Source organism: Brienomyrus brachyistius, chromosome 21, assembly GCF_023856365.1.
Source record: "Brienomyrus brachyistius isolate T26 chromosome 21, BBRACH_0.4, whole genome shotgun sequence".
In the NCBI taxonomy this organism is placed as follows: domain Eukaryota; kingdom Metazoa; phylum Chordata; class Actinopteri; order Osteoglossiformes; family Mormyridae; genus Brienomyrus; species Brienomyrus brachyistius.
This window is the reverse complement of record NC_064553.1, coordinates 14460808-14484703: the sequence shown is the minus strand read 5'-3', so window position 1 is coordinate 14484703 and position 23896 is coordinate 14460808. Positions and strand designations below refer to the sequence as shown.

General features: G+C 40.9%; 2 long non-coding RNA genes and 1 gene segment (V, D, J or C); all 3 read right to left on the bottom strand.

Moving 5' to 3' along the window:
• Nucleotides 1-2781: 2781 nt before the first annotated feature.
• Nucleotides 2782-3156, bottom strand: LOC125716281 (uncharacterized). The gene is made up of 3 exons (XR_007384302.1): nt 3144-3156; nt 2945-3059; nt 2782-2803 (listed from the first exon to the last, which is right to left on the bottom strand). It is a non-coding gene; the product is annotated as an uncharacterized LOC125716281 (long non-coding RNA).
• A 1434-nt stretch (nt 3157-4590) lies between these two features.
• On the bottom strand, nt 4591-5238 carry LOC125717130 (T cell receptor alpha variable 18-like). The segment is given in 2 exon segments: nt 4591-5024; nt 5108-5238. Coding segments are annotated over 2 exon segments (480 nt in total).
• An 11273-nt stretch (nt 5239-16511) lies between these two features.
• Nucleotides 16512-16886, bottom strand: LOC125716280 (uncharacterized). The gene is made up of 3 exons (XR_007384301.1): nt 16874-16886; nt 16675-16789; nt 16512-16533 (listed from the first exon to the last, which is right to left on the bottom strand). It is a non-coding gene; the product is annotated as an uncharacterized LOC125716280 (long non-coding RNA).
• Nucleotides 16887-23896: the final 7010 nt, after the last annotated feature.

Here is a 23896-nt window from a genome sequence, read left to right as displayed (position 1 = left end):
GCCACTGTTACTAGGCACTTGTAAGATTTACATAACTTACAAATTTAGTCTGTGGAACTCTTCACCAAGCCAACTCCCCGGCTTGATTTATTGCCACAGCATTGTCATTTTTAGCGATTATATCTTCGTATTTGTCATAGAGCTCCATCAGCAGTGTTTGTTGAAAAAAACACCGCTCTCATTTTACATGCTTTCCAACTGGTTTCATCGATCTATCGTTCATCCATTAATTCGGGCTTCGTAAATATCTCGGGTGTGCCCACTAAGTGAGACTGCAAGTCCGTCTTATATGAGCCCTGATTAGTTAAAGCTGAACTTCGTTAGTGGAACAACATGAGGCATGGGTTTAGAGGTGTCACTAGTTTGAGTCTGACTTTTTCGAGAAAGTCTGGCTTTCTTTAGCTACTTTCATGGAATACCCCCCAGGTGTAAATCATCAAAAGCAACCAATCGACAAGGACACAAGGCAGTAAGACATGGATGAAGGAACTAACACTAATGAACGCAGAACTAAGGAATTAGAGACCTGAAACTAAGGAAACAGAGGGAAATACTACACAAGAAAACAAAGTACAACATAAAACCGGAACAGAACACAAGGAGTGAAAATATAGAACAGGAAACTCAAAAGGACACATAAAACACTGGGAAACAGAAACTAAAGTACAAAGAAAGAGATAAAACTGATCATTAGCCAGCCTCAGACTTACAACTGGGGAATGCAGTGCCTAACCCACACGCTCACCTGGTTGAGCCATGCAGCGGGTAGAGGAAAAGGGAGAGCACACTGGGGCTGAAGGACGAGAGACAAGGTGGAAAATAAGAAAGTCAGCAACACCTGCTGGGCAAATGGGGAGGAGACACAAAGGGCGGGTTGGACAGGCTCTGACTCTGACACCTTCAGGCATTCATACATCAGACAGTGTTTCTGTCCCAGTGTCTCTTACACCTGCTGGGCTGATGGCTGTCAGCCTCATTCACAGCACTGAGAGAAAATAAACATTGTTTCTATAGTAGCAGATTCCGTATTTACAGCAGATTCCTAATCTGTTTACTTCAGTATCTCAGTCATCAGCTCCTCTGACTGATGTAACCACAATAACCAGCTTTATACCTGAACATCTGCGGCTCTGGAACTGATCCCAGATTGTGGGAAGGGAGGTACTTCTGATGCCCACTGAGAGGAAGTTCTTATCAAATGAGTTTTTGTAAAGCGTCTCAGTAGTTTTTATCACTGTGCATCCCTCAGAGCACAGTAGTAGATGGCTGTGTCTGCTATGGTGAGACTGGTAATGGTGAGTTTGGTGGAGTCCCATGATGTAGAAGATTTGAATCTGGCATTGGTAGTAGATTCAATACTGTATGACCGGGCACCTTTATAGAGGAGGTATTCTGGTCCCTGATTAGAGTGCTGTCTGTACCAGTAAAGAATAATATTGTTACTGCTTGTTCTGTAGCTGCAGCTCAGTGTCACTGATTGTCCTTCATTACTGGAAACTTCTTCTCTTTCAGGACTGATGTCATCACCGGTAGTTAAACCTATAGAATAAAGAAATAAATCACAATAAACATTATAGTGTGGCAAAGAATTTTACTGTACCATACGCAAGTCATTTATTTTTTACTTACGCTAACCATTTATGCCTTGTAAAATACTTACCTGTGGTGAAGGTTAGGATGACTAAGATGAAAGACTTCTCCATGAATAACTGGCGTAACAGAAATGAACTCTGGTGTTCACACAGTTGCTAATGAGCTTAAACATGTCACATGAACTTCCTCTTGACAATAAACCCCATCTATTGGCTAAATATGTTGCATCAGTTTCCTACATGTATACCACATGTTGCTCGCTAGTACTAATATGTAATATGGTCAGACCTATGTAAAGGGGCATAAATAGCAGTGATACTCTTGCTGAGAGAACTTCGAAGAGATTTGTACTCAACAGAGGTATAGGACAATGTTGTCCCATCTCCACATTCCTGTTTTCAATCGCTGTGAAGATGATGAATTTTCTCACAGTTAACTGTATTCATACTGGGGGTATTAAGATTGGAGAGTATGTAACCTGTTTTCCTAGAGCGGTGAGAGTTCTTGTTCTTTAGCCTCTGGTGTTTTTATTAACCACAGTAAATGTGAACTCTAACCACTTCACAATTTCCAGCAGGCTTGTCATGTTTGGAGTGGAGGTCAAACAATCTGTAAAACACTTTGGCAGATTAATCGGTAAATCAACTCAAGACAGAGTGGTAAGCAGTTTCCCCCCCAGTACTAAAAAAATTAAATCCGTGTTTAAAATTTGGCTTCGATGACACCTTACCCTATAGAATCAGGTCTTACTTTCTAAAGCAAAAGGTGTGTCGAGGTGGGTTTATCCGGTGTTGTCTGTATATGTTGACTAAAGAACAAATAAAGTCATTGATTCTCAGTCATATCAATTTTTGAAAAGTAAACAGACATGTGACTCTCTGTTCCCCTGTTTTTGTTAAGCATGCTAAGCATGCAGCTGTCGTGTAACCTTGACTCATTTATTCTGGATTTTTTCTTTCATTTTTGCTTTTGGCTTAATTTCTGCATAGGTGTATTTTTGCACAGTTCGTTGCTTTGTACCTTTTATTAATTCCTGCTTGTTTCTAGTTTTATTACGTTCTGTTTTGTCTATGTTCCCAGTGTCTCCCATTGCTGAAATCTGTCGATTGTCCTCACCTGTGTTTCTTCCTGCTGTAATACATAAACATTCTCAAATATGGAATGAAAAACCATACTTACACATATTCCACGCATTTGTCTTTGACTCCTTCTGAAAGGAACACAATAGGCCTGTTTCATCCTCAACCTGTTCCTTCGAAGAATGCATACAATAGAGCAAACAGCGATAGTACATGTATGCACTGTAAGAGTGCAGAATACTGCACTAGACAGCAGTATGTAAATTACTTACCTATATTCCTCTCTGAAGGTCCGGTTTGTAGAGGCTACTGTGAAGCGGTTCACATTCGGCTGTAGTCTTTGCCCGGCTTCTCTCATGGACAACCCATGGATAAGAACATGGTGAACTAGAGTTGCAGGAATCTGATCAGAAACCACTTGTCGCATTGCCCTTCCTCTTCCCTCTCCTCTTCTGTGTTCCCTTCCTTTACCTTCAGGTCTTTGTAGATCCATTTTTCCAATACAAGTGACACATAGCCCTTTTATCTAACAAGTGAAGGTCCTGATTGGTGTGTGAACGATTCTGATTGGCTGTGTTTCCCTCTGGATTATTGTGTGCTAATTGGGTTCAAGCTGTGCTGACTTGAGTGAACAATATTGACTGAAAGTGCTTTGTTAATGAGCACATGGTTTAGCCAATGAGAATCGAAGGGATTTGTGTGTAGGGATTTTGCTCTAACAGTTCAACAAATCGGAATCATCGGTCAAAACAAGGGAATATTGTCTATAGTTTAGGGAAATGGGTGTGTTTTTTTGTAGGTGGTGTAATGGTTTTGGAAATTTCCTGGTAATAGTGTGTAAGCAATCGAGAAAAATTGTAACGTCCTGTAAATGTCCGATAGCAAACGTTATAAAAACAACCTTACGGGGACATCGACAAACGTCCTGAGGATGTCCCTTGTTTGCTGAGTCCTTTATAGTTTACAAATTCATGAATGAATCAGTGAAAGAGAGGCTCTCTCATTCTCCACTCACTCACCAACTCGTGAAAAGACCCGAAGGAGTGACCGATTTGGTGAGTGAGTGATGAATGAGAGAATAGGTGTATAGGTTCAGTCCACGTTTTGTTTCCAACCAGTCATATGGTCACTTACAGCATGGCCTCACATGCCCAACTGGCTCTTTTTGGCCATAGTTAAGAAGCGAAGCAGCTTTCAAGCGGAAGAACAGAAAGAAAAAATCTGTGAAGGACATGAACATGAACATATACTTCCCTTAAGGGACTCGCTGACCGCGAATGAATTGTTCCTGAACGTCACACCATTAATTGCACTCTGCACAGATGGTATCAGGATGGTTAATGTTTATCAGTTTTAATGATTGTCGTTCTTTCTCATTCCTAACCATAACTGACAGGTTTGGGGATTCGATTTTCTACCATATTGTATCCTATATCTTTCTTGCCTGTGTCTACACATGTGCCTGCTTTTCCTTCCAACCCCAGGATTGATCTTTCAGCTTCTTAACCTCAGCACATTCATTCATTTCCATCTCTTGCCCCACAATCCTGATTTGTGTTGAGCCTCTATCTGGATACTTGATCCCTGACGCCTGGACATTACATTTATTTTGTGTATGAACATTCAATATATTGGTCAATAAATTTAGCTATAAATGTATAATTTAGTATATTACTCATGAAGGACATTGACAAAAAATTGTCCATTATGAACTCAGTAATTATTTAACAATATTAGAATATAAAACTTTTATACATTATATATATTTATAATATATATATATATATATATATCTTTTATCTTTTATAATTCCAGTATTAGGAATAGCAAACAGCTATAGTTACACACAAATACATCTACACATTTAATAATATGCTATTACTATTTTGACAAAGAAAAAAAAAACCATTTTGTGATATTAAACGTTATTTCTATAATGAATTCTTGTAAATTTCTGCAAAAACAGCAGTTTGCTTTTAGTTGTTATCTTCCTGTTGGTTTTGTGTTTTTGTAGAGGGTGTGAGAAGGTTATTCTCATTGTGGGCCTCAGAGCACAGTAATACACAGCAGAATCTGATAGCTGCACATTCTGCACTGTTAAAGGTACAGACTTTGCATTTGTGTTCAAACTGCCATCAAATCTCTCCTTGTAGCCTGGAGCAGTATCACCTTCTCCATACTTTTCACGTCTCAGGATGTACTTGGGAGACTCATTGGGATACTGGATGTACCAGAAGAGGTATTCGTTGGCTAAGCTGCTAATTTGATAGGTACAGTTGAGTGTCATTGATCCTCCTTCAGATGCAAAGACATCTCCAGCAGTCTGATTCACTGTATCTGCAGCTCGGCACTCTGTGGAAATGAGAGTATAAGAATGAAGTAACACAACAGGAATCTGAAGACAGTATCAAAAAGTAATGAAAATGATGAATTACCGATAATTGTTGAAAAAATTATCAAAATTCCAAGTGCATGTTCCATAACTGAGTTGTAAAAAAATAAAGATATAGACAGATATCTTAATATATCTGGAAACAATATTACTGACTTGTTCACAGTTTCATGCCCAAATGTGTCTGACGCATTTCAGGTTATAAGGAGATACTTATATTACAGTGTTAAAACTAGAAACATGTATTTTTGCTGCAATGTTGCCCCCACCAGGCAGAATGTGTAACTGCAGCTTCACTCTTCCAGAACATGATCTCCATGATGTCCCATACAGATGGTGAAGCCCAGTCAAGCTGGTCAAAATGAAAGAAGCCAGTAAGTTAATCACAGCCATATACCCTTCTCTCTATGAAGTAGATGTTTTCTGTAATCTGTCTGTGTTATTCTGGCGTCTTCTGGTTTAAATGTGGTCAGGAGTGAAGTCATAGATTTAATAAGTAATCCGAACAGAAATAGGAATTGAAAACCTAGAGGACTACTATGTGTCTGTGATTTATTTACGTGGAGAGTAGATCTCACCGCTGCTGTTTTACTTCACATGCAAGGATGCGTTTCTCTTAATATAGCTTTGCAAATACTAGAACCACTAGCAATGTAGCCTCATCAGACGTACCTTATCACACCCTTACAGATTCCTCAGAAACAGCCTCTTGCCTGTGTCCACTGAGCTGAAATCACTCTGTAGTGTCAGACCGTAGTTAAGGACGATCTTAAATGGTAGTGCTGTAAATATAAGGATGGATGCCCAAACTACAATGCCGGCTCCTGCAGGGATTTTGTGTAACAGCATCCATAGCTCCACTCATGAGAGAGGCTGACATAATGCTTTTTTCTCTCCAGCAAAATATATCCAACATCCAACAGTGTTCATTTCCTAAGGCCCCATAGGCCGAATTTACTGCAGATTCCTGATGTTTGCTTCAGTGTCTCAGCCATCAGCTCCTCTGACTGATGTAACCACAATAACCAGCTTCAGCTCTAAAACTCTACTGCTCTGGAGCTGACATCAGATGTTATCTCTGATGCTAATTAAGATAATATTCTTTTCAGAGGGGTTTTGTACAGTGTCTCGGTAACATTTGATCACTGTGCATCCCTTAGAGCACAGTAGTAGATGGCTGTATCTGCTATGGTAAGACTGGGAATGGTGAGCTGGGTGGAGTCCCTGGATGTAGTAGATTTCAGTCACTTATCTGAGCTGTCGTCCACGTCATCATATGTGCTGTCTCCTTTAAGGAGCACACACTGTGGTGCCTGATTAGAGTGCTGTCTGTACCAGTAAGGGTTAATATATGTAATACTGGTTCTATAGTTGTAGATCAGTGTCACTGATTCTCCTTCTTCTTCTTTGATTTACATTATTTTTGTGTCAGGACCAATGTCACCTTCAGCAGTCAAGCCTGAAAAGAGAAATTACACAGTAACAAATATAAAACTTGTTTTTAATGTATTAATGATTCGTTTAAATCACTTTAAAAAGTCAAGCTGTAATGACAGTTATGATAACTAACATGAACATATGTTTTACTCATCCATTTCATGAAATGTATTAATGAGAAGTTCAGGAGCCTTGTCTGAATGCTGTACATACCAGTACATAGACCTGGAGTCTGTAATATCATGGCTGCAAGTCAGTACAGCTTTGTCTCCCTCAGGCAAATTAGTCAAGGAAGGCTGACTTTATCAGCACTCACTCCCACTGAAGCACAGAAAAAAATATAATTCCTCTAATTAAAACAAAAAACAAATTACATCAGCGTTTTTATGGAAAACTTAGATTATACTTACATTGGAGCCCATTACTCTGTATTATTAGTAAAATAACATGTTATTATTACAAGTTATTTAGTGTGATTAAATCTTGCTTCTGTATAACTGATTATACCTGCCTCTACTGGAAAAATTATGTTGGTTTTGCAGCTCATGGCTTATTTTGAAGGAAAGAAAGTCCTACGTAGTAGAAACAGCGCTCTCTACTGTCTGACATTCTTCTCTCCTACAATGCGTCTACTGCATATTTCAGAATGAAACAATTTAGTACATTTTGTAAGGTAGTGAAATGAAAAAAACGTGGCTGTCAGAACAAGATACAGACAAGATACGGTTATTTGTGTGGAACATTTCACACGGATGTGAAAGTATTTCACGGAGACCAAATAACACTGAATAACATTATACAGTAATAATGACTCGTGAACTTAAGACACAGAGGGTCCCCCGTTGGCTATGGGGATCGAACCAGGAACTTTCGTGGTGTAATACGATAGCATGTACCATTGTGCCACTGTTCTACGCACTTGTAACATTTACATAACTTACAAATTTAGTCTGTGCAACTCTTCACCAAGCCAACTCCCCGGCTTGATTTATTGTCACAGCATTGTCGTTTTTAGTGATTATATCTTCGTATTTTGCATGGGTTTAGAGGTGTCGCTAGTTTAATTCTGACTTTTTCGGGAAAGTCTGGCTTTCTTTAGCTACTTTCTTGGAATACCCCCCAGGTGTGAATCATCAAAAGCAACCAATCGACAAGGACACAAGGCAGCAAGACACAGATGAAGGAACTAACACTAATGAACGCAGAACTAAGGAACTAGAGACCTGAAACTAAGGATACAGAGGGAAATACTACACAAGAAAACAAAGTACAACATAAAACCGGAACAGAACACAAGGAGGGAAAATCTAGAACAGGAAACTCAAAAGGAAACATAAAACACTGGGAAACAGAAACTAAAGTACAAAGAAAGAGATAAGGCTGATCATTAACCAGCCTCAGACTTACAACTGGGGAATGCAGTGCCTAACCCACGCGCTCACCTGGTTGAGCCATGCAGCGGGTAGAGGAAGAGGGAGAGCACACTGGGGCTGAAGGACGAGAGACAAGGTGGAAAATAGGAAAGTCAGCAACACCTGCTGGGCAAATGGGGAGGAGACACAAAGGGCGGGTTGGACAGGCTCTGAGTCTGACACATTCAGGCATTCATACATCAGACAGTGTTTCTGTCCCAGTGTCTCTTACACCTGCTGGGCTGATGGCTGTCAGCCTCATTCACAGCACTGAGAGAAAATAAACATTGTTTCTATAGTAGCAGATTCCGTATTTATAGCAGATTCCTGCTCTGTTTACTTCAGTATCTCAGCCATCAGCTCCTCTGACTGATGTAACCACAATAACCAGCTTTATACCTGAACATCTGCTGCTCTGGACCTGATCCCAGATTGTGGGAAGGGAGGTACTTCTGATGCTCACTGAGAGGAAGTTATTGTCAGATGAGTTTTTGTAAAGCGTCTCAGTAGTTTTTGATCACTGTGCATCCCTCAGAGCACAGTAGTAGATGGCTGTATCTGCTATGGTGAGACTGGTAATGGTGAGTTGGGTGGAGTCCCTGGATGTAGTAGATTTGAATCTGGCATTGGTAGTAGATTCACTACTGTATAACCGGGCACCTTTATAGAGGAGGTATTCTGGTGCCTGATTAGAGTGCTGTCTGTACCAGTATAGAATAATGTTTTCACTGCTCGTTCTGTAGCTGCAGCTCAGTGTCACTGATTGTCCTTCATTACTGGAAACTTCTTCTCTTTCAGGACTGATGTCATCACCGGTAGTTAAACCTATAGAATAAAGAAATAAATCACAATAAACATTATAGTGTGGCAAAGATTTTTACTGTACCATATGTAAGTCATTTATTTTTTACTTATGCTAACCATTTATGCCTTGTAAAATAGTTACCTGTGGTGAAGATTAGGATGACTAAGATGAAAGACGTCTCCATGAATAACTGGCGTAACAGAAATGAACTCTGGTGTTCACACAGTTGCTAATGAGCTTAAACATGTCACATGACCTTCCTCTTGACAATAAACCCCATCTATTGGCTGAATATGTTGCATCATTTTCCTACACACATACCACATGTTGCTCGCTAGAACTAATATGTAATATGGTCAGACCTATGTAAAAGGGCATGAATAGCAGTGATACTCTTGCTGAGAGAACTTCGAAGAGATTTGTACTTAACAGAGGTATAAGACAAGGTTGTCCCATCTCCCCATTCCTGTTTTCAATCGCTGTGAAGATGATGAATTTTCTCACAGTTAACTGTATTCATACTGGGGGTATTAAGATTGGAGAGTATGTAACCTGTTTTCCTAGAGCGGTTAGAGTTCTTGTTCTTGTTCTATAGCCTCTGGTCTTTTTATTAACCACAGTAAATGTGAACTCTAACCACTTCACATTTTCCAACAGGCTCGTCATGTTTGGGGTGGAGGTCAAACAATCTGTAAAACACATTGGCAGATTAATCGGTAACTCAACTCAAGACAGAGTGGTAAGCAGTTTCCCCCCCAGTACTAAAAAAATTAAATCCGTGATTAAAATTTGGCTTCGATGACACCTTACCCTATAGAGTCAGGTCTTACTCTCTAAAGCAAAAGGTGTGTTGAGGCGGGTTTACCCGGTGTTGTCTGTATATGTTGACTAAAGAACAAATAAAGTCATTGATTCTCAGTCATACACATTTAAGAAAAATAAACAGACATGTGACTCTCTGTTCCCCTGACAGGCTAAGCATGCAGCTGTCGTCTAACCCTGACCTATTTATTGTGTATTTGTTCTTTCATTTTTACTTTTGGCTTAATTTCTGCATAGGTGTATTTTTTCGTTCTTTCGTTGTTTTGTACCTTTTATTAATTCCGGCTTGTTTCTAGTTTTATTATGTTCTGTTTTGTCTATGTTCCCAGTGTCTCCCATTGCTGGAATCTGTCGATTGTCCTCACCTGTGTTTATTCCTAATGATTGATACTGCCCACATGTGTCTCTTGTTTGTCCTTGTCATGTCTTCACTTAGGTGCAGTGGTTAGCACTGTTGCCTCACACCTCTGGGACCCGGGTTCGAGTCTCCGCCTGGGTTACATGTGTGCGGAGTTTGCATGTTCTCCCCATGTCGTCGTGGGGTTTCCTCCGGGTACTCCGGTTTCCCCCCACAATCCAAAAACATGCCGAGGCTTATTGGAGTTGCTAAATTGCCCCTAAGTGTGCATGTATGAGTGACTGGTGTGTGAGTGTGCCCTGCAATGGGCTGGCCCCCCATGCTGGGTTGTTCCCTGCCTCGTGCACATTGCTTCCGGGATAGGCCCTGCGACCCAGTAGGATAAGCGGTTTGGAAAATGGATGGATAGATACCTTTACTTAAGTACCTGCCCCTGCTTTAGTTTTTATTTCAGGGCTGCTGAACCTGATCCATGGAGAGCCGCTGTGGGTATGGGTTTTTGGGATTACCTATGAAAAGGAAAGGATGAAGTAACACACCAGAAATCTAAAGATATTTTCAAAAACACATGAAAATGATGAATTACAAATAAATGCTGAAAAAAAATTCTCAATGCATGTTCCATAACTGAACTGTTAAAATACAGATTTTGATGTGTATCTTTCTAAGGTATACAATCTTTCTTGATTCCAGTCTTTCTGGTTTCCAGCCTCTGTGTCCCAGTCTCTCTGAAGCACATCAGGCCATAATCAGGTACTTGTATGACATATGCTATTTACAGCAGGGATGTCGAACTGTTGACCACAACTGGGGATATAGTCAGGCAGTGTAAGGAATATTTTGAGGATCTCCAGAATCCCACTGATGCACCGTACTCAGAGGATGTAGAGATGGAAGACTCTGGGGGGGGGGGGGGGGGGGCTGAGGTCACTGAAGTAGTCAAAAAACTCCTGCAAAAAACTCCTCGGTGGACAGGCTCAGGCGATGGATGAGACACGCCATTAGTTCTTGAAAGCTCTTGACGTTGTTGAGCTCTCTTGCCTCTTCACCATTGCATGGAAGTTGGGAACAGTGCCTTTGGATTGGCAGGCTGGGGTGGTGGTCCCAATTTTTAAGAAAAAGGACCGGAGGGTGTGTTCCAACTATAGAGGGATCACATTCCTCAGCCTCACTGGGAAGGTCTATGCCGGGGCACTGGAGAGGAGGGTCTGCCCATTGGTCGAACCTCGGATCCAGGAGGAACAGTGCGGATTCCGTCTTGGCTTGGGAACACTGGACCAGCTCTTCACCCTCACAGGGATACTGGAGGCTTCATGGGAGTTTGCCCAACCAGTCTACATGTGCTTTGTGGCATATGATCGTGTCTCTCGGGGGATCCTGTAGGGGGTGCTTCAGGAGTATGGGGTATGGGGTCTGTTATTGCAGGCCATCAGGTCCCTGTACAAATGGAGTGAGAGCTTGGTTCACATTGCCAGTGTAACCTTGGGCTGCAAGGTTACGTAACCCCGACTACGCCACCAGAGGCCCTGCCCCTCAGGACTTCAAATTAACCCCACGACTTCCCTTTGCATGAACACACAGAGACGCATATCCCAGAATTAAAACAATTTATTAACAATAATTTAAAAATGAACCCTCCCAGTCAGTAAACAATTACCAGCATATGACACCACTAAAACACACAAACGGGGTTGAGAGCAAAACTCAGGTGCTGGTGGTCCAATACCATAATCACGCCTTAACCCCTTAGCCAGCCAAGGAAGGTGCTTACCTGGAAGAAGAAAAAGGAAGGGGAGACACCACACACATACACCCCAAGGGCACACATATCCAAGTGGGAGTTAATATCAAAAGCACAGCAAACCACATCCTGGAGTTAATACTTCTCACCCACCCCACATTCACTCCATGCAGTGCAAGAACACAGCCTCCAACCCCCAAACTCCAGCACCACATTCACTGGCTCTCCGCTGTAAATGGGGAAGAGACTAAACTACCCTCCAGACCTCCTACTATACCAGCCAGCACCCAGTTAGCCCCGATAACCACGCCCCCCCCTTATTCACAACAATGCCGGTACAACGCACATAATCTTACAAAATGAAATCAACAACAGGCAAAACAGCAGTGACCAGCTCCTGAGCATCAGCATAGACCCGGACACACTTGTCACCCCGAACCCAGCCTAGAAAGAAGATCAGTCCTTACATACCCAGAAGAGAACAGAAATGCACTCAGCCACCCCGTCCAACCCCTATTACTCATTACGCCGGGACACGGAACCAACCGCTCACCACCATTTCCGTCGCTCGCAGAAGTATCGCGGCAGCAATCGAACCTCCCCCACTAGCGGCTTCCCACCGCTTTTATCCACGCCGATTCCAATTCATTGGGTGTACCGCTGTTTTGACCCAATTAAGACGCCATCATGAACCGCCCCCATTTACCTAATCAGCGTCTCATACATACCGCCGGATACGGGATCCGCGGATGACGTCATCCCCAGCGATCACCGGTTACACCAGCAGTAAGTCAGACTCATTCCCGGTTGGTGTTGGACTCCGTCAGGGCTGCCCTTTGTCACCAATTCTGTTTGTAATTTTTATGGAGAGAATTTCTAGGTGTAACCAAGGTGTGGAGGGGGTCTCAGCTGGCCTCGGAACGCTTTGGTATTCCCCAGGAGGTGCTGGAGAAGTGGCTGGAGGGAGTTCTGGGCATCCCTACTTAGATTGCTGACCCTGCGACCCGACTCTTGACAAGCAGCAGAGAGTGGAATGAAATGGATGGATAAACATCTCATCAAGTACAACAAATCAGATTGTGATTATAATCTCACTGCGTCTAATGTTTTCCAGCTCTGGAACTTTTAAGAAGCAGAAACAGCACCCTCTGCTGTCACAAATCATTTACTTACTACCTCTCTCATAATCTGTTTGTTGCATATTTGCCAATTTCACTGTGTTAAGTGCACCATTAGTATCTGCAGCTGAGACATGATAATAAGGATTATCATCATTCACATTAAACATTTTGCCATACACCTAACCTTCTCTTGGTGAATTTCATGAAACTCATTGTAAAATTTTGTATGGGCGCTAATAATAATAATGAAAAACTCTCACAATACTAGCCATGTCATAATGATTGGTTGTAGTAATAATAAACATTATGTTATGTAACCTTAACAATCCTGGTCATGTCGTTCTGCTATTCTTTCTGCCAAAGTAGCAGTAGTGCAGAATAAAGGAATTATTGGTTGAGCCTGGACATTTGGCACAAACACTCAATATTCGGCCATCTGAGTCACACACGACTTGTGCATTAATGCTGTGTTGCAGTCTCCTGTTGCTATACTCCTCTTCATTTTTGGCGGGAGGCTTGATGGCAATGTGCACATTCTGTGGCCCTGAAGACATTTGGTAAGCCAGCCCCTCGATTAGCCATTCTCTTTATTCTCCTTCTGTGGACTTATGTTTTGGGAAATTTAATAAAAGCAGTAATAAGAGGCAACATTGCCTCTGCAAACTGTGGCGAGGACCTTAACGCACAAGACTGGGAAATGAGCACCACATCACCACCCACCCTCTGCAGAGAGTGTCAGATTCATGAGGACTGGCAAGGAATTTGGAGGCTGTTGTGGATGGACAGTCATTCAGCCAGGACACGACACAGAAATATTAAAGTCTCACAGTCGTCCTGATAACATACAAGCAGTCGGTGTCCAACACTGGAAATACACGAAACGAGAGACATAGAATTCTTGGTCATCTCTACCTTTGCATCATTCACCATCTATCCCTCTCTCTCACTGGAGAGCAACTATGTGCAGTACAGGGATTGTAGATTAGGATTGAGATAATACAATAGTTCCTTTAAATATTTTTGATTAACCGACTAGGCATGTTGACGAGGCAGATATAATCTGTATCGAATCTAGCCTGGGGGTGATATATTTGCATACAGGCCTACCATATACTATACTCTATATACTGTTGTGTTGTAGAGTGTGGTGTGGTGCCATTGAGAGTGGAGATATGGGAGTTGCATTTTTACACCAAGCATACTAATATGTGCATGAGATTTGTTTTGGAATTCAGGGTTTTACTCGTTATACCAGGGCTGTCCTCACTTTTTAAATTTTTTTATTTTTCATTCAGGAATATTTTTGCCCTGTTGTAAAACTAATGATAAATAGTTTTTTTAAAATAAAACTGACCAAATTACAAGCACAACCAGAGAATAAATAAATGTAAAAGTTTTGCCTATAAGCACAAAGAGAAAGACTTTAATGACTGAGGATTGACGGCTGCTGCTGTACTTGTATGCCAGCTCTCTGAAGCACAGCCGGCACGTTCACATAACATAAGAACATAAGACATTTACAAACGATAGGAGGCTATTCGGCCCATCAGGCTCGTTTGGGGAGAACTAATAGCTCAGAGTTGTTAAAATCTTATCTAGCTCTGGTTTAAAGGAACCCAGGGTTTCAGCTTTGGCTACACTAACAGGGAGACTAAAACTGTGGATTTTTTTCGCCACGTCCCACCATTATGACCAACGCTTACATACACAGATTCACATGGGTTGAGAAACACTAAAATAAAATAAAATCAAATAAAGTGAAAATGAAGATACTAAGTTCATTATAAGTGTGTGATCTGACAGCGGTCACACTTTCAGCTGGACATTCATGTTGTTGCTCTTATTAAATGGACACTTCGCCTTACATACGTTTTTAATGGGCTGTTTGCCTCATTTCTACGTCACTTTCGATAAAAGTGTCTGGTGAATGAAAGTCAATGTAATACTTAGTTGCACATGACATTTTCACATTTTATTTATTTCTCTCCACACTTAGAAGTATATGTGGCGATATTATTCTATATTTTATTCTCTAGGATAAACACAGACACAGTATCTCAGCCATCAGCTCCTCTGACTGATGTAACCACAATAACCAGCTTTATACCTGAACATCTGCTGCTCTGGAACTGATCCCAGATTGTGGGAAGGGAGGTACTTCTGATGCTCACTGAGAGGAAGTTCTTGTCAGATGAGTTTTTGTACAGCGTCTCAGTAGTTTTTGATCACTGTGCATCCCTCAGAGCACAGTAGTAGATGGCTGTGTCTGCTATGGTGAGACTGTCAATGGTGAGCTGGGTGGAGTCCCTGGATGTAGTAGATTTGAATCTGACATTGGTAGTATCTTCATAGCTATTGCGTGACCGGGCACCTTTATAGAGGAGGTATTCTGGTGCCTGATTAGAGTGCTGTCTGTACCAGTATAGAATAATATAATCACTGCTCGTTCTGTAGCTGCAGCTCAGAGTCACTGATTGTCCTTCATTACTGGAAACTTCTTCTCTTTCAGGACTGATGTCATCACCAGTGGTGAAACCTATAGAATAAAGAAATAAATCACAATAAACATTATAGTGTGGCAAAGATTTTTACTGTACCATATGTATGTCATTTATTTTTTACTTACGCTAACCATTTATGCCTTGTAAAATAGTTACCTGTGGTGAAGGTTAGGATGACTAAGATGAAAGACTTCTCCATGAATAACTGGCGTAACAGAAATGAACTCTGGTGTTCTCACAGCTGATAATGAGCTTAAACATGTCACATGACCTTCCTCTTGACAATAAACCCCATCTATTGGCTGAATATGTTGCATCAGTTTCCTACATGTATACCACATGTTGCTCGCTAGAAATAATATGTAATATGGTCAGACCTATGTAAAAGGGCATAAACAGCAGTGTTGCTCTTGTTGAGAGAACTTTGAAGAGATTTGTTCTTAACAGAGGTATAAGACAATGTTGTCCCATCTCCCCATTCCTGTTTTCAATCGCTGCGAAGATGTTGAATTTTCTCACAGTTAACTGCATTCATACTGGGGGTATTAAGATTGGAGAGTATGTAACCTGTTTTCCTGGAGCGGTTAGAGTTCTTGTTCTATAGCCTCTGGTCTTTTTATTAACCACAGTAAATGTGAACTCTAACCACTTCACAATTTCCAACAGGCTCGTCATGTTTGGGGTGGAGGTCAAACAATCTGTAAAATACTTTGGCAGATTAATCAGTAAACTCAAGACAGATTGGAAGCAGTTTCCCCCTCAAGACTGAAAAAATGAAATCCGTGTTTAAAATTTGGCTTCGATGACACCTTACCCTATAGAGTCAGGTCTTACTTTCTAGAGCAAAAGGTGTGTCGAGGCGGGTTTATCCGGTGTTGTCTTTATATGTTGACTAAAGAACAAATAAAGTCATTGATTCTCAGTCATACCAATTTAAGAAAAATAAACAGACATGTGACTCTCTGTTCCCCTGACAGGCTAAGCATGCAGCTGTCGTCTGACCCTGACCTATTTATTGTGGATTTTTTCTTTCGGCTTAATTTCTGCATAGGTGTATTTTTGCATAGTTCGTTGCTTTGTACCTTTTATTAATTCCTGCTTGTTTCTAGTTTTATTATGTTCTGTTTTGTCTATGTTCCCAGTGTCTCCCATTGCTGGAATCTGTCGATTGTCCTGACCTGTGTTTCTTCCTGCTGTAATACATAAATATACTCAAATATGGAATAAAAAACCATACTTACACATATTCCACGCATTTGTCTTTGACTCCTTCTGAAAGGAACACAATAGGCCTGTTTCATCCTCAACCTGTTCCATCGAAGAATGCATACAATAGAGCAAACAGCGATAGTACATGTATGTACTGTAAGAGTGCAGAATACTGCACTAGACAGCAGTATGTAAATTACTTACCTATTTTCCTCTCTGAAGGTCCGGTTTATAGAGGCTACTGTGAAGCGGTTCACATTCGGCTGCACTCTTTGCCCGGCTTCTCTCATGGACAACCCATGGATAAGAACATGGTGAACTAGAGTTGCACGAATCTGATCAGAAACCACTTGTCTCCTTGCCCTTCCTCTTCCATCTCCTCTTCTGTGTTCCCTTCCTTTACCTTCAGGTCTTTGTAGATCCATTTTCCCAATATAAGTGACACATGGCCCTTTTATCTAACATGTGGAGGTTCTGATTGGCTGTGTTTCCCTCTGGATTATTGTGTGCTAATTGGGTTCAAGCTGTGCTGACTTGAGTGAACAATATTGACTGAAAGTGCTTTGTAAATGAGCACATGGTTAAACCAATGACAATTGAAGGGATTTGTATGTAGGGATTTTGCTCTGACAGTTCAACAAATTGGAATCATCTGTCAAAACAGAGGAATAGTGTCTATAGTTTAGGGAAATGGGTGTGTTTTTGGTTGGTGGTGTAATGGTTTTGGAAATTTAGCTCATAATCCTGGTAATACTGTGTAAGCAATCGAGAAAAACTGTAACGTCCTGTAAATGTCCAATAGCGAATGTTATAAAAACAACCTTAAGGGGACATAGACGAACGTCCTGAGGACGTCCCTTGTTTGCTGAGTCCTTTACAGTTCACAAGTTCACAAATGAATCAGTGAAAGAGAGGCTCTCTCATTCTCCACTCACTCACCAACTCGTGAAAAGACCCGAAGGAGTGACCGATTTGGTGAGTGAGTGGTGAATGAGAGAGTAGGTGTATAGGTTCAGTCCAGGTTTTGTTTCCAACCAGTCATATGGTCAGTTACAGCATGGCCTCACATGCCCAACTGGCTCTTATTGGCCATAATTAAGAAGGGAAGCAGCTTTCAAGCGGAAGAACAGAAAGAAAAAATCTGTGAAGGACATGAACATGAACATATACTTCCCTTAAGGGACTCGCTGACCGCGAATTAATTGTTCGTGAACGTCACACCATTAATTGCACTCTGCACAGATGGTATCAGGATGCTTAATGTTTATCAGTTTTAATGTTTGTCGTTCCTTCTTATTCCTAACCATACTGTAACTGACAGGTTTGGGGATTCGATTTTCTACCATATTGTATCCTATATCTTTCTTCCCTGTGTCTACACATGTGCCTGCTTTTCCTTCCAACCCCAGGACTGATCTTTCAGCTTCTTAACCTCAGCACATTCATTCATTACCATCTCTTGCCCCACGATCCTGATTTGTGTTAAGCCTCTATCTGGATCCCTGATCCCTGACGCCTGGACATTACATTTATTTTGTGTATGAACATTCAATATATTGGTCAATAAATTTAGCTATAAATGCATAATTTAGCATATTACTCATGAAGGACATTGAAAAACATTTGTCCATTATAAACTCAGTAATTATTTAACAATATTAGAATATAAAACTTTTATACATTATATATATTTATAATATATATATATATCTTTTATCTTTTATAATTCCAGTATTAGGAATAGCAAACAGCTGTAGTTACACACAAATACATCTACACATTTAATAATATGCTATTACTATTTTGAGAAAGAAAAAAAAACATTTTGTGATATTAAACTTTATTTCTATAGTGAATTCTTGTAAATTTCTACAAGAACAGCTGTTTGCTTTTAGTTGTTATCTTCCTGGTGCTTTTGTGTTTTTGTAGAGGGTGTGAGAAGGTTATTCTCACTGTGGGCCTCAGAGCACAGTAATACACAGCAGAGTCTGACAGCTGCACATTCTGCACTGTTAAAGGTACAGACTTTGCATTTGTGTTCAAACTGGCATCAAATCTCTCCTTGTATCCTGGAGCAGAATCACCTTCTCCATACTTTTCTCGTCTTAGGATGTACTTGGGAGACTCATTGGGATACTGGATGTACCAGAAGAGGTATTCGGTGGCTGAGCTGCTAATTTCATAGGTACAGTTGAGTGTCATTGATCCTCCTTCAGATACAAAGACATCTCCAGTAGTCTGATTCACTGTATCTGCAGCTCGGCACACTGTGGAAATGAGAGTAGAAGAATGAAGTAACACAAGAGGAATCTGAAGACAGTATCAAAAAGTAATGAAAATGATGAATTACCGATAATTGTTGAAAAAATTAGCAAAATTCCAAGTGCATGTTCCATAACTGAGTTGTAAAAAAATTAAGATATAGACAGATATCTTAATATATCTGGAAACAATATTACTGACTTGTTCACAGTTTCATGCCGAAATTTCTCTGACGCACTTCAGGTGATAAGGACATTCTTATATTACAGTGTTAAAACTAGAAACATGTATTTTTGTTGCAATGTTGCCCCCACCAGGCAGCACGTGTAACTGCAGCTTCACTCTTCCAGAACATGATCTCCATAATGTCCCATACAGATGGTGAAGCCCAGTCAAGCTGGTCAAAATGAAAGAAGCCAGTAAGTTAATCACAGCCATATAACCTTTTCTCTATGAAGTAGATGTTTTCTGTAATCTGTCTGTGTTATTCTGGCGTATTCTGGTTTAAATGTGGTCAGTAGTGAAGTCATAGATTTAGTAAATAATCAGAACAGAAATAGGAATTAAAAACCTAGAGGACTACTCTGTGTCTGTGATTTATTTACGTGGAGAGTAGATCTCACCGCTGCTGTTTTACTTCACACGCAAGGATGTGTTTTTCTTAATATAACTTTGCAAGTACTAGAACCACTAGCAATGTAGCCTCATCGGAAGTACCTTATCACACCCTTAGAGATTCCTCAGAATCAGCCTCTTGCCTGTGTCCACTGAGCTGAAATCACTCTGTAGTGTCAGACCGTAGTTAAGGACGATCTTAAATGGTAGTGCTGTAAATATAAGGATGGATGCCCAAACTACAATGCCGGCTCCTGCAGGGATTTTGTGTAACAGCATCCATAGCTCCACTCATGAGAGAGGCTGACATTATACTTTTTGCTCTCCAGCAAAATATGTCCAACATCCAACAGTGTTCATTTCCTAAGGCCCCATAGGCCGAATTTACTGCAGATTCCTGATGTTTGCTTCAGTGTCTCAGCCATCAGCTCCTCTGACTGATGTAACCACAATAACCAGCTTCAGCTCTACAACTCTACTGCTCTGGAGCTGACTTCAGATGTTATCTCTGATGCTAATTAAGATAATATTCTTTCAAGAGGGGTTTTGTACAGTGTCTCGGTAACATTTGATCACTGTGCATCCCTTAGAGCACAGTAGTAGATGGCTGTATCTGCTATGGTAGGACTGGGAATGGTGAGCTGGGTGGAGTCCCTGGATGTCGTAGATTTCAGTCACTTATCTGAGCTGTAGTCCACATCATCATATGTGCTGTCTCCTTTAAGTAGCACACACTGTGGTGCCTGTTTAGAGTGCTGTCTGTACCAGTAAGGGTTTATATATGTAATACTGGTTCTATAGTTGTGGATCAGTGTCACTGATTCTCCTTCTTCTTCTTTGATTTACATTATTTTTGTGCCAGGACCAATGTTAGCATCAGCAGTCAAGCCTGAAAAGAAAAATTACACAGTAACAAATATAAAACTTGTTTTTAATATATTGATGATTCATTTAAATTACTTTAAAACGGCAAGCTGTAATGACAGTTACGATAACTAACATAACAATTTAGTACATTTTGTAAGGCAGTGAAATGAAAAAAACATGGCTGTCAGAACAAGATACAAACAAGATACGGTTATTTGTGCTGAACATTTCACACGGATGTGAAAGTATTTCACGGAGATCAAATAACACTGAATAACATTATATGATAATAATGATTCGTGAACTTAACCCAGAAGGTCCCCTGTTGGTTATGGGAATCGAACCAGGAAGTTTTGTGGTGTAATGCGACATCATGTCCCACTGTGCCACTGTTACTAGGCACTTGTAAGATTTACATAACTTACAAATTTAGTCTGTGCAACTCTTCACCAAGCCAACTCCCCGGCTTTATTTATTGCCACAACATTGTCATTTTTAGGGATTACATCTTCGTATTTGTCATACAGCTCCATCAGCAGCGTTTGTTGAAAAAAACACCGCTCTCATCTTACATGCTTTCTGATTCATTTCATCGATCTGTCGTTCATCCATTCATTCGGGCTTCGTAAATATCTCGGGTGTGCGCACTAAGTGAGACTACAAGTCCGTCTTATATGAGCCCTGATTAGTTAAAGCTGAACTGTGTTACTGGAATGACGTGAGGCATGGGTTTAGAGGTGTCGCTAGTTTGAGTCGGACTTTTTCGGGAAAGTCTGGCTTTCTTTAGCTACTTTCATGGAATACCCCCCAGGTGTGAATCATCGAAAGCAACCAATCGACAAGGACACAAGGCAGTAAGACACAGATGAAGGAACTAACACTAATGAATGCAGAACTAAAGAAATTGAGACCTGAAACTAAGTAAAAAGATGGAAATACTACACAAGAAAACAAAGTACAACATAAAACCGGAACCGAACACAAGGAGGGAAAATCTAGAACAGGAAACTCAAAAGGAAACATAAAACACTGGGAAACAGAAACTAAAGTACAAAGAAAGAGATAAAACTGATCATTAGCCAGCCTCAGACTTACAACTGGGGAATGCAGTGCCTAACCCACACGCTCACCTGGTTGAGCCATGCAGCGGGTAGGGGAAGAGGGAGAGCACACTGGGGCTGAAGGACGAGAGACAGGGTGGAAAATAGGAAAGTCAGCAACACCTGCTGGGCAAATGGGGAGGAGACACAAAGGGCGGGTTGGACAGGCTCTGACTCTTACACCTTCAGGCATTCATACATCAGACAGTGTTTCTGTCACAGTGTCTCTTACACCTGCTGGGCTGATGGCTCTCAGCCTCATTCACAGCACTGAGAGAAAATAAACATTGTTTCTATAGTAGCAGATTCCGTATTTATAGCAGATTCCTGATGTTTACTTCAGTATCTCAGCCATCAGCTCCGCTGACTGATGTAACCACAATAACCAGCTTTATACCTGAACATCTGCTGCTCTGGAACTGATCCCAGATTGTGGGAAGGGAGGTACTTCTGATGCTCACTGAGAGGAAGTTCTTGTCAGATGAGTTTTTGTAAAGCGTCTCAGTAGTTTTTATCACTGTGCATCCCTCAGAGCACAGTAGTAGATGGCTGTGTCTGCTATGGTGAGACTGGTAATGGTGAGCTGGGTGGAGTCCATGGATGCAGCAGATTTGAATCTGGCATTGGTAGAACCTTCATAGCTACTGTATGACCGGGCACCTATATAGAGGAGGTACTGTGGTCCCTGATTAGAGTGCTGTCTGTACCAGTAAAGAATAATATTGTTACTGCTTGTTCTGTAGCTGCAGCTCAGTGTCACTGATTGTCCTTCATTACTGGAAACTTCTTCTCTTTCAGGACTGATGTCATCACCGGTAGTTAAACCTATAGAATAAAGAAATAAATCACAATAAACATTATAGTGTGGCAAAGATTTTTACTGTACCATATGTAAGTCATTTATTTTTTACTCACGCTAACCATTTATGCCTTGTAAAATAGTTACCTGTGGTGAAGGTTAGGATGACTAAGATGAAAGACTTCTCCATGAATATCTGGCGTAACAGAAATGAACTCTGGTGTTCTCACAGTTGCTAATGAGCTTAAACATGTCACATGACCTTCCTCCTGACAATAAACCCCATCTATTGGCTAAATATGTTGCATCAGTTTCCTACACGTATACCACATGCTGCTCGCTAGAACTAATATGTAATATGGTCAGACCTATGTAAAGGGGCATAAATAGCAGTGATACTCTTGCTGAGAGAACTTCGAAGAGATTTGTTCTTAACAGAGGTATAAGACAATGTTGTCCCATCTCCCCATTCCTGTTTTCTATCGCTGTGAAGATGATGAATTTTCTCACAGTTAACTGTATTCATACTGGGGGTATTAAGATTGGAGAGTATGTAACCTGTTTTCCTAGAGCGGTGAGAGTTCTTGTTCTTTAGCCTCTGGTGTTTTTATTAACCACAGTAAATGTGAACTCTAACTACTACACAATTTCCAACAGGCTCGTCATGTTTGGGGTGGAGGTCAAACAATCTGTAAAATACTTTGGCAGATTAATCAGAAAACTCAAGACAGATTGGAAGCAGTTTCCCCCCCAAGACTGAAAAAATGAAATCCGTGTTTAAAATTTGGCTTCGATGACACCTTACCCTATAGAGTCAGGTCTTTCTTTCTAGAGCAAAAGGTGTGTCGAGGTGGGTTTATCCGGTGTTGTCTTTATATGTTGACTAAAGAACAAATAAAGTCATTGATTCTCAGTCATACCAATTTAAGAAAAATAAACAGACATGTGACTCTCTGTTCCCCTGACAGGCTAAGCATGCAGCTGTCGTCTGACCCTGACCTATTTATTGTGGATTTTTTCTTTCGGCTTAATTTCTGCATAGGTGTATTTTTGCATAGTTCGTTGCTTTGTACCTTTTATTAATTCCTGCTTGTTTCTAGTTTTATTACGTTCTGTTTTGTCTATGTTCCCAGTGTCTCCCATTGCTGGAATCTGTCGATTGTCCTGACCTGTGTTTCTTCCTGCTGTAATACATAAATATACTCAAATATGGAATAAAAAACCATACTTACACATATTCCACGCATTTGTCTTTGACTCCTTCTGAAAGGAACACAATAGGCCTGTTTCATCCTCAACCTGTTCCTTCGAAGAATGCATACAATAGAGCAAACAGCGATAGTACATGTATGTACTGTAAGAGTGCAGAATACTGCATTAGACAGCAGTATGTAAATTACTTACCTATTTTCCTCTCTGAAGGTCCGGTTTATAGAGGCTACTGTGAAGCGTTTCACATTCGGCTGCACTCTTTGCCCGGCTTCTCTCATGGACAACCCATGGATAAGAACATGGTGAACTAGAGTTGCACGAATCTGATCAGAAACCACTTGTCTCATTGCCCTTCCTCTTCCATCTCCTCTTCTGTGTTCCCTTCCTTTACCTTCAGGTCTTTGTAGATACAATACAAGTTACACATGGCCCTTTTATCTAACATGTGGAGGTTCTGATTGGTGTGTGAACGATTCTGATTGGCTGTGTTTCCCTCTGGATTATTGTGTGCTAATTGGGTTGAAGCTGTGCTGAATTGAGTGAACAATATTGACTGAAAGTGCTTTGTAAA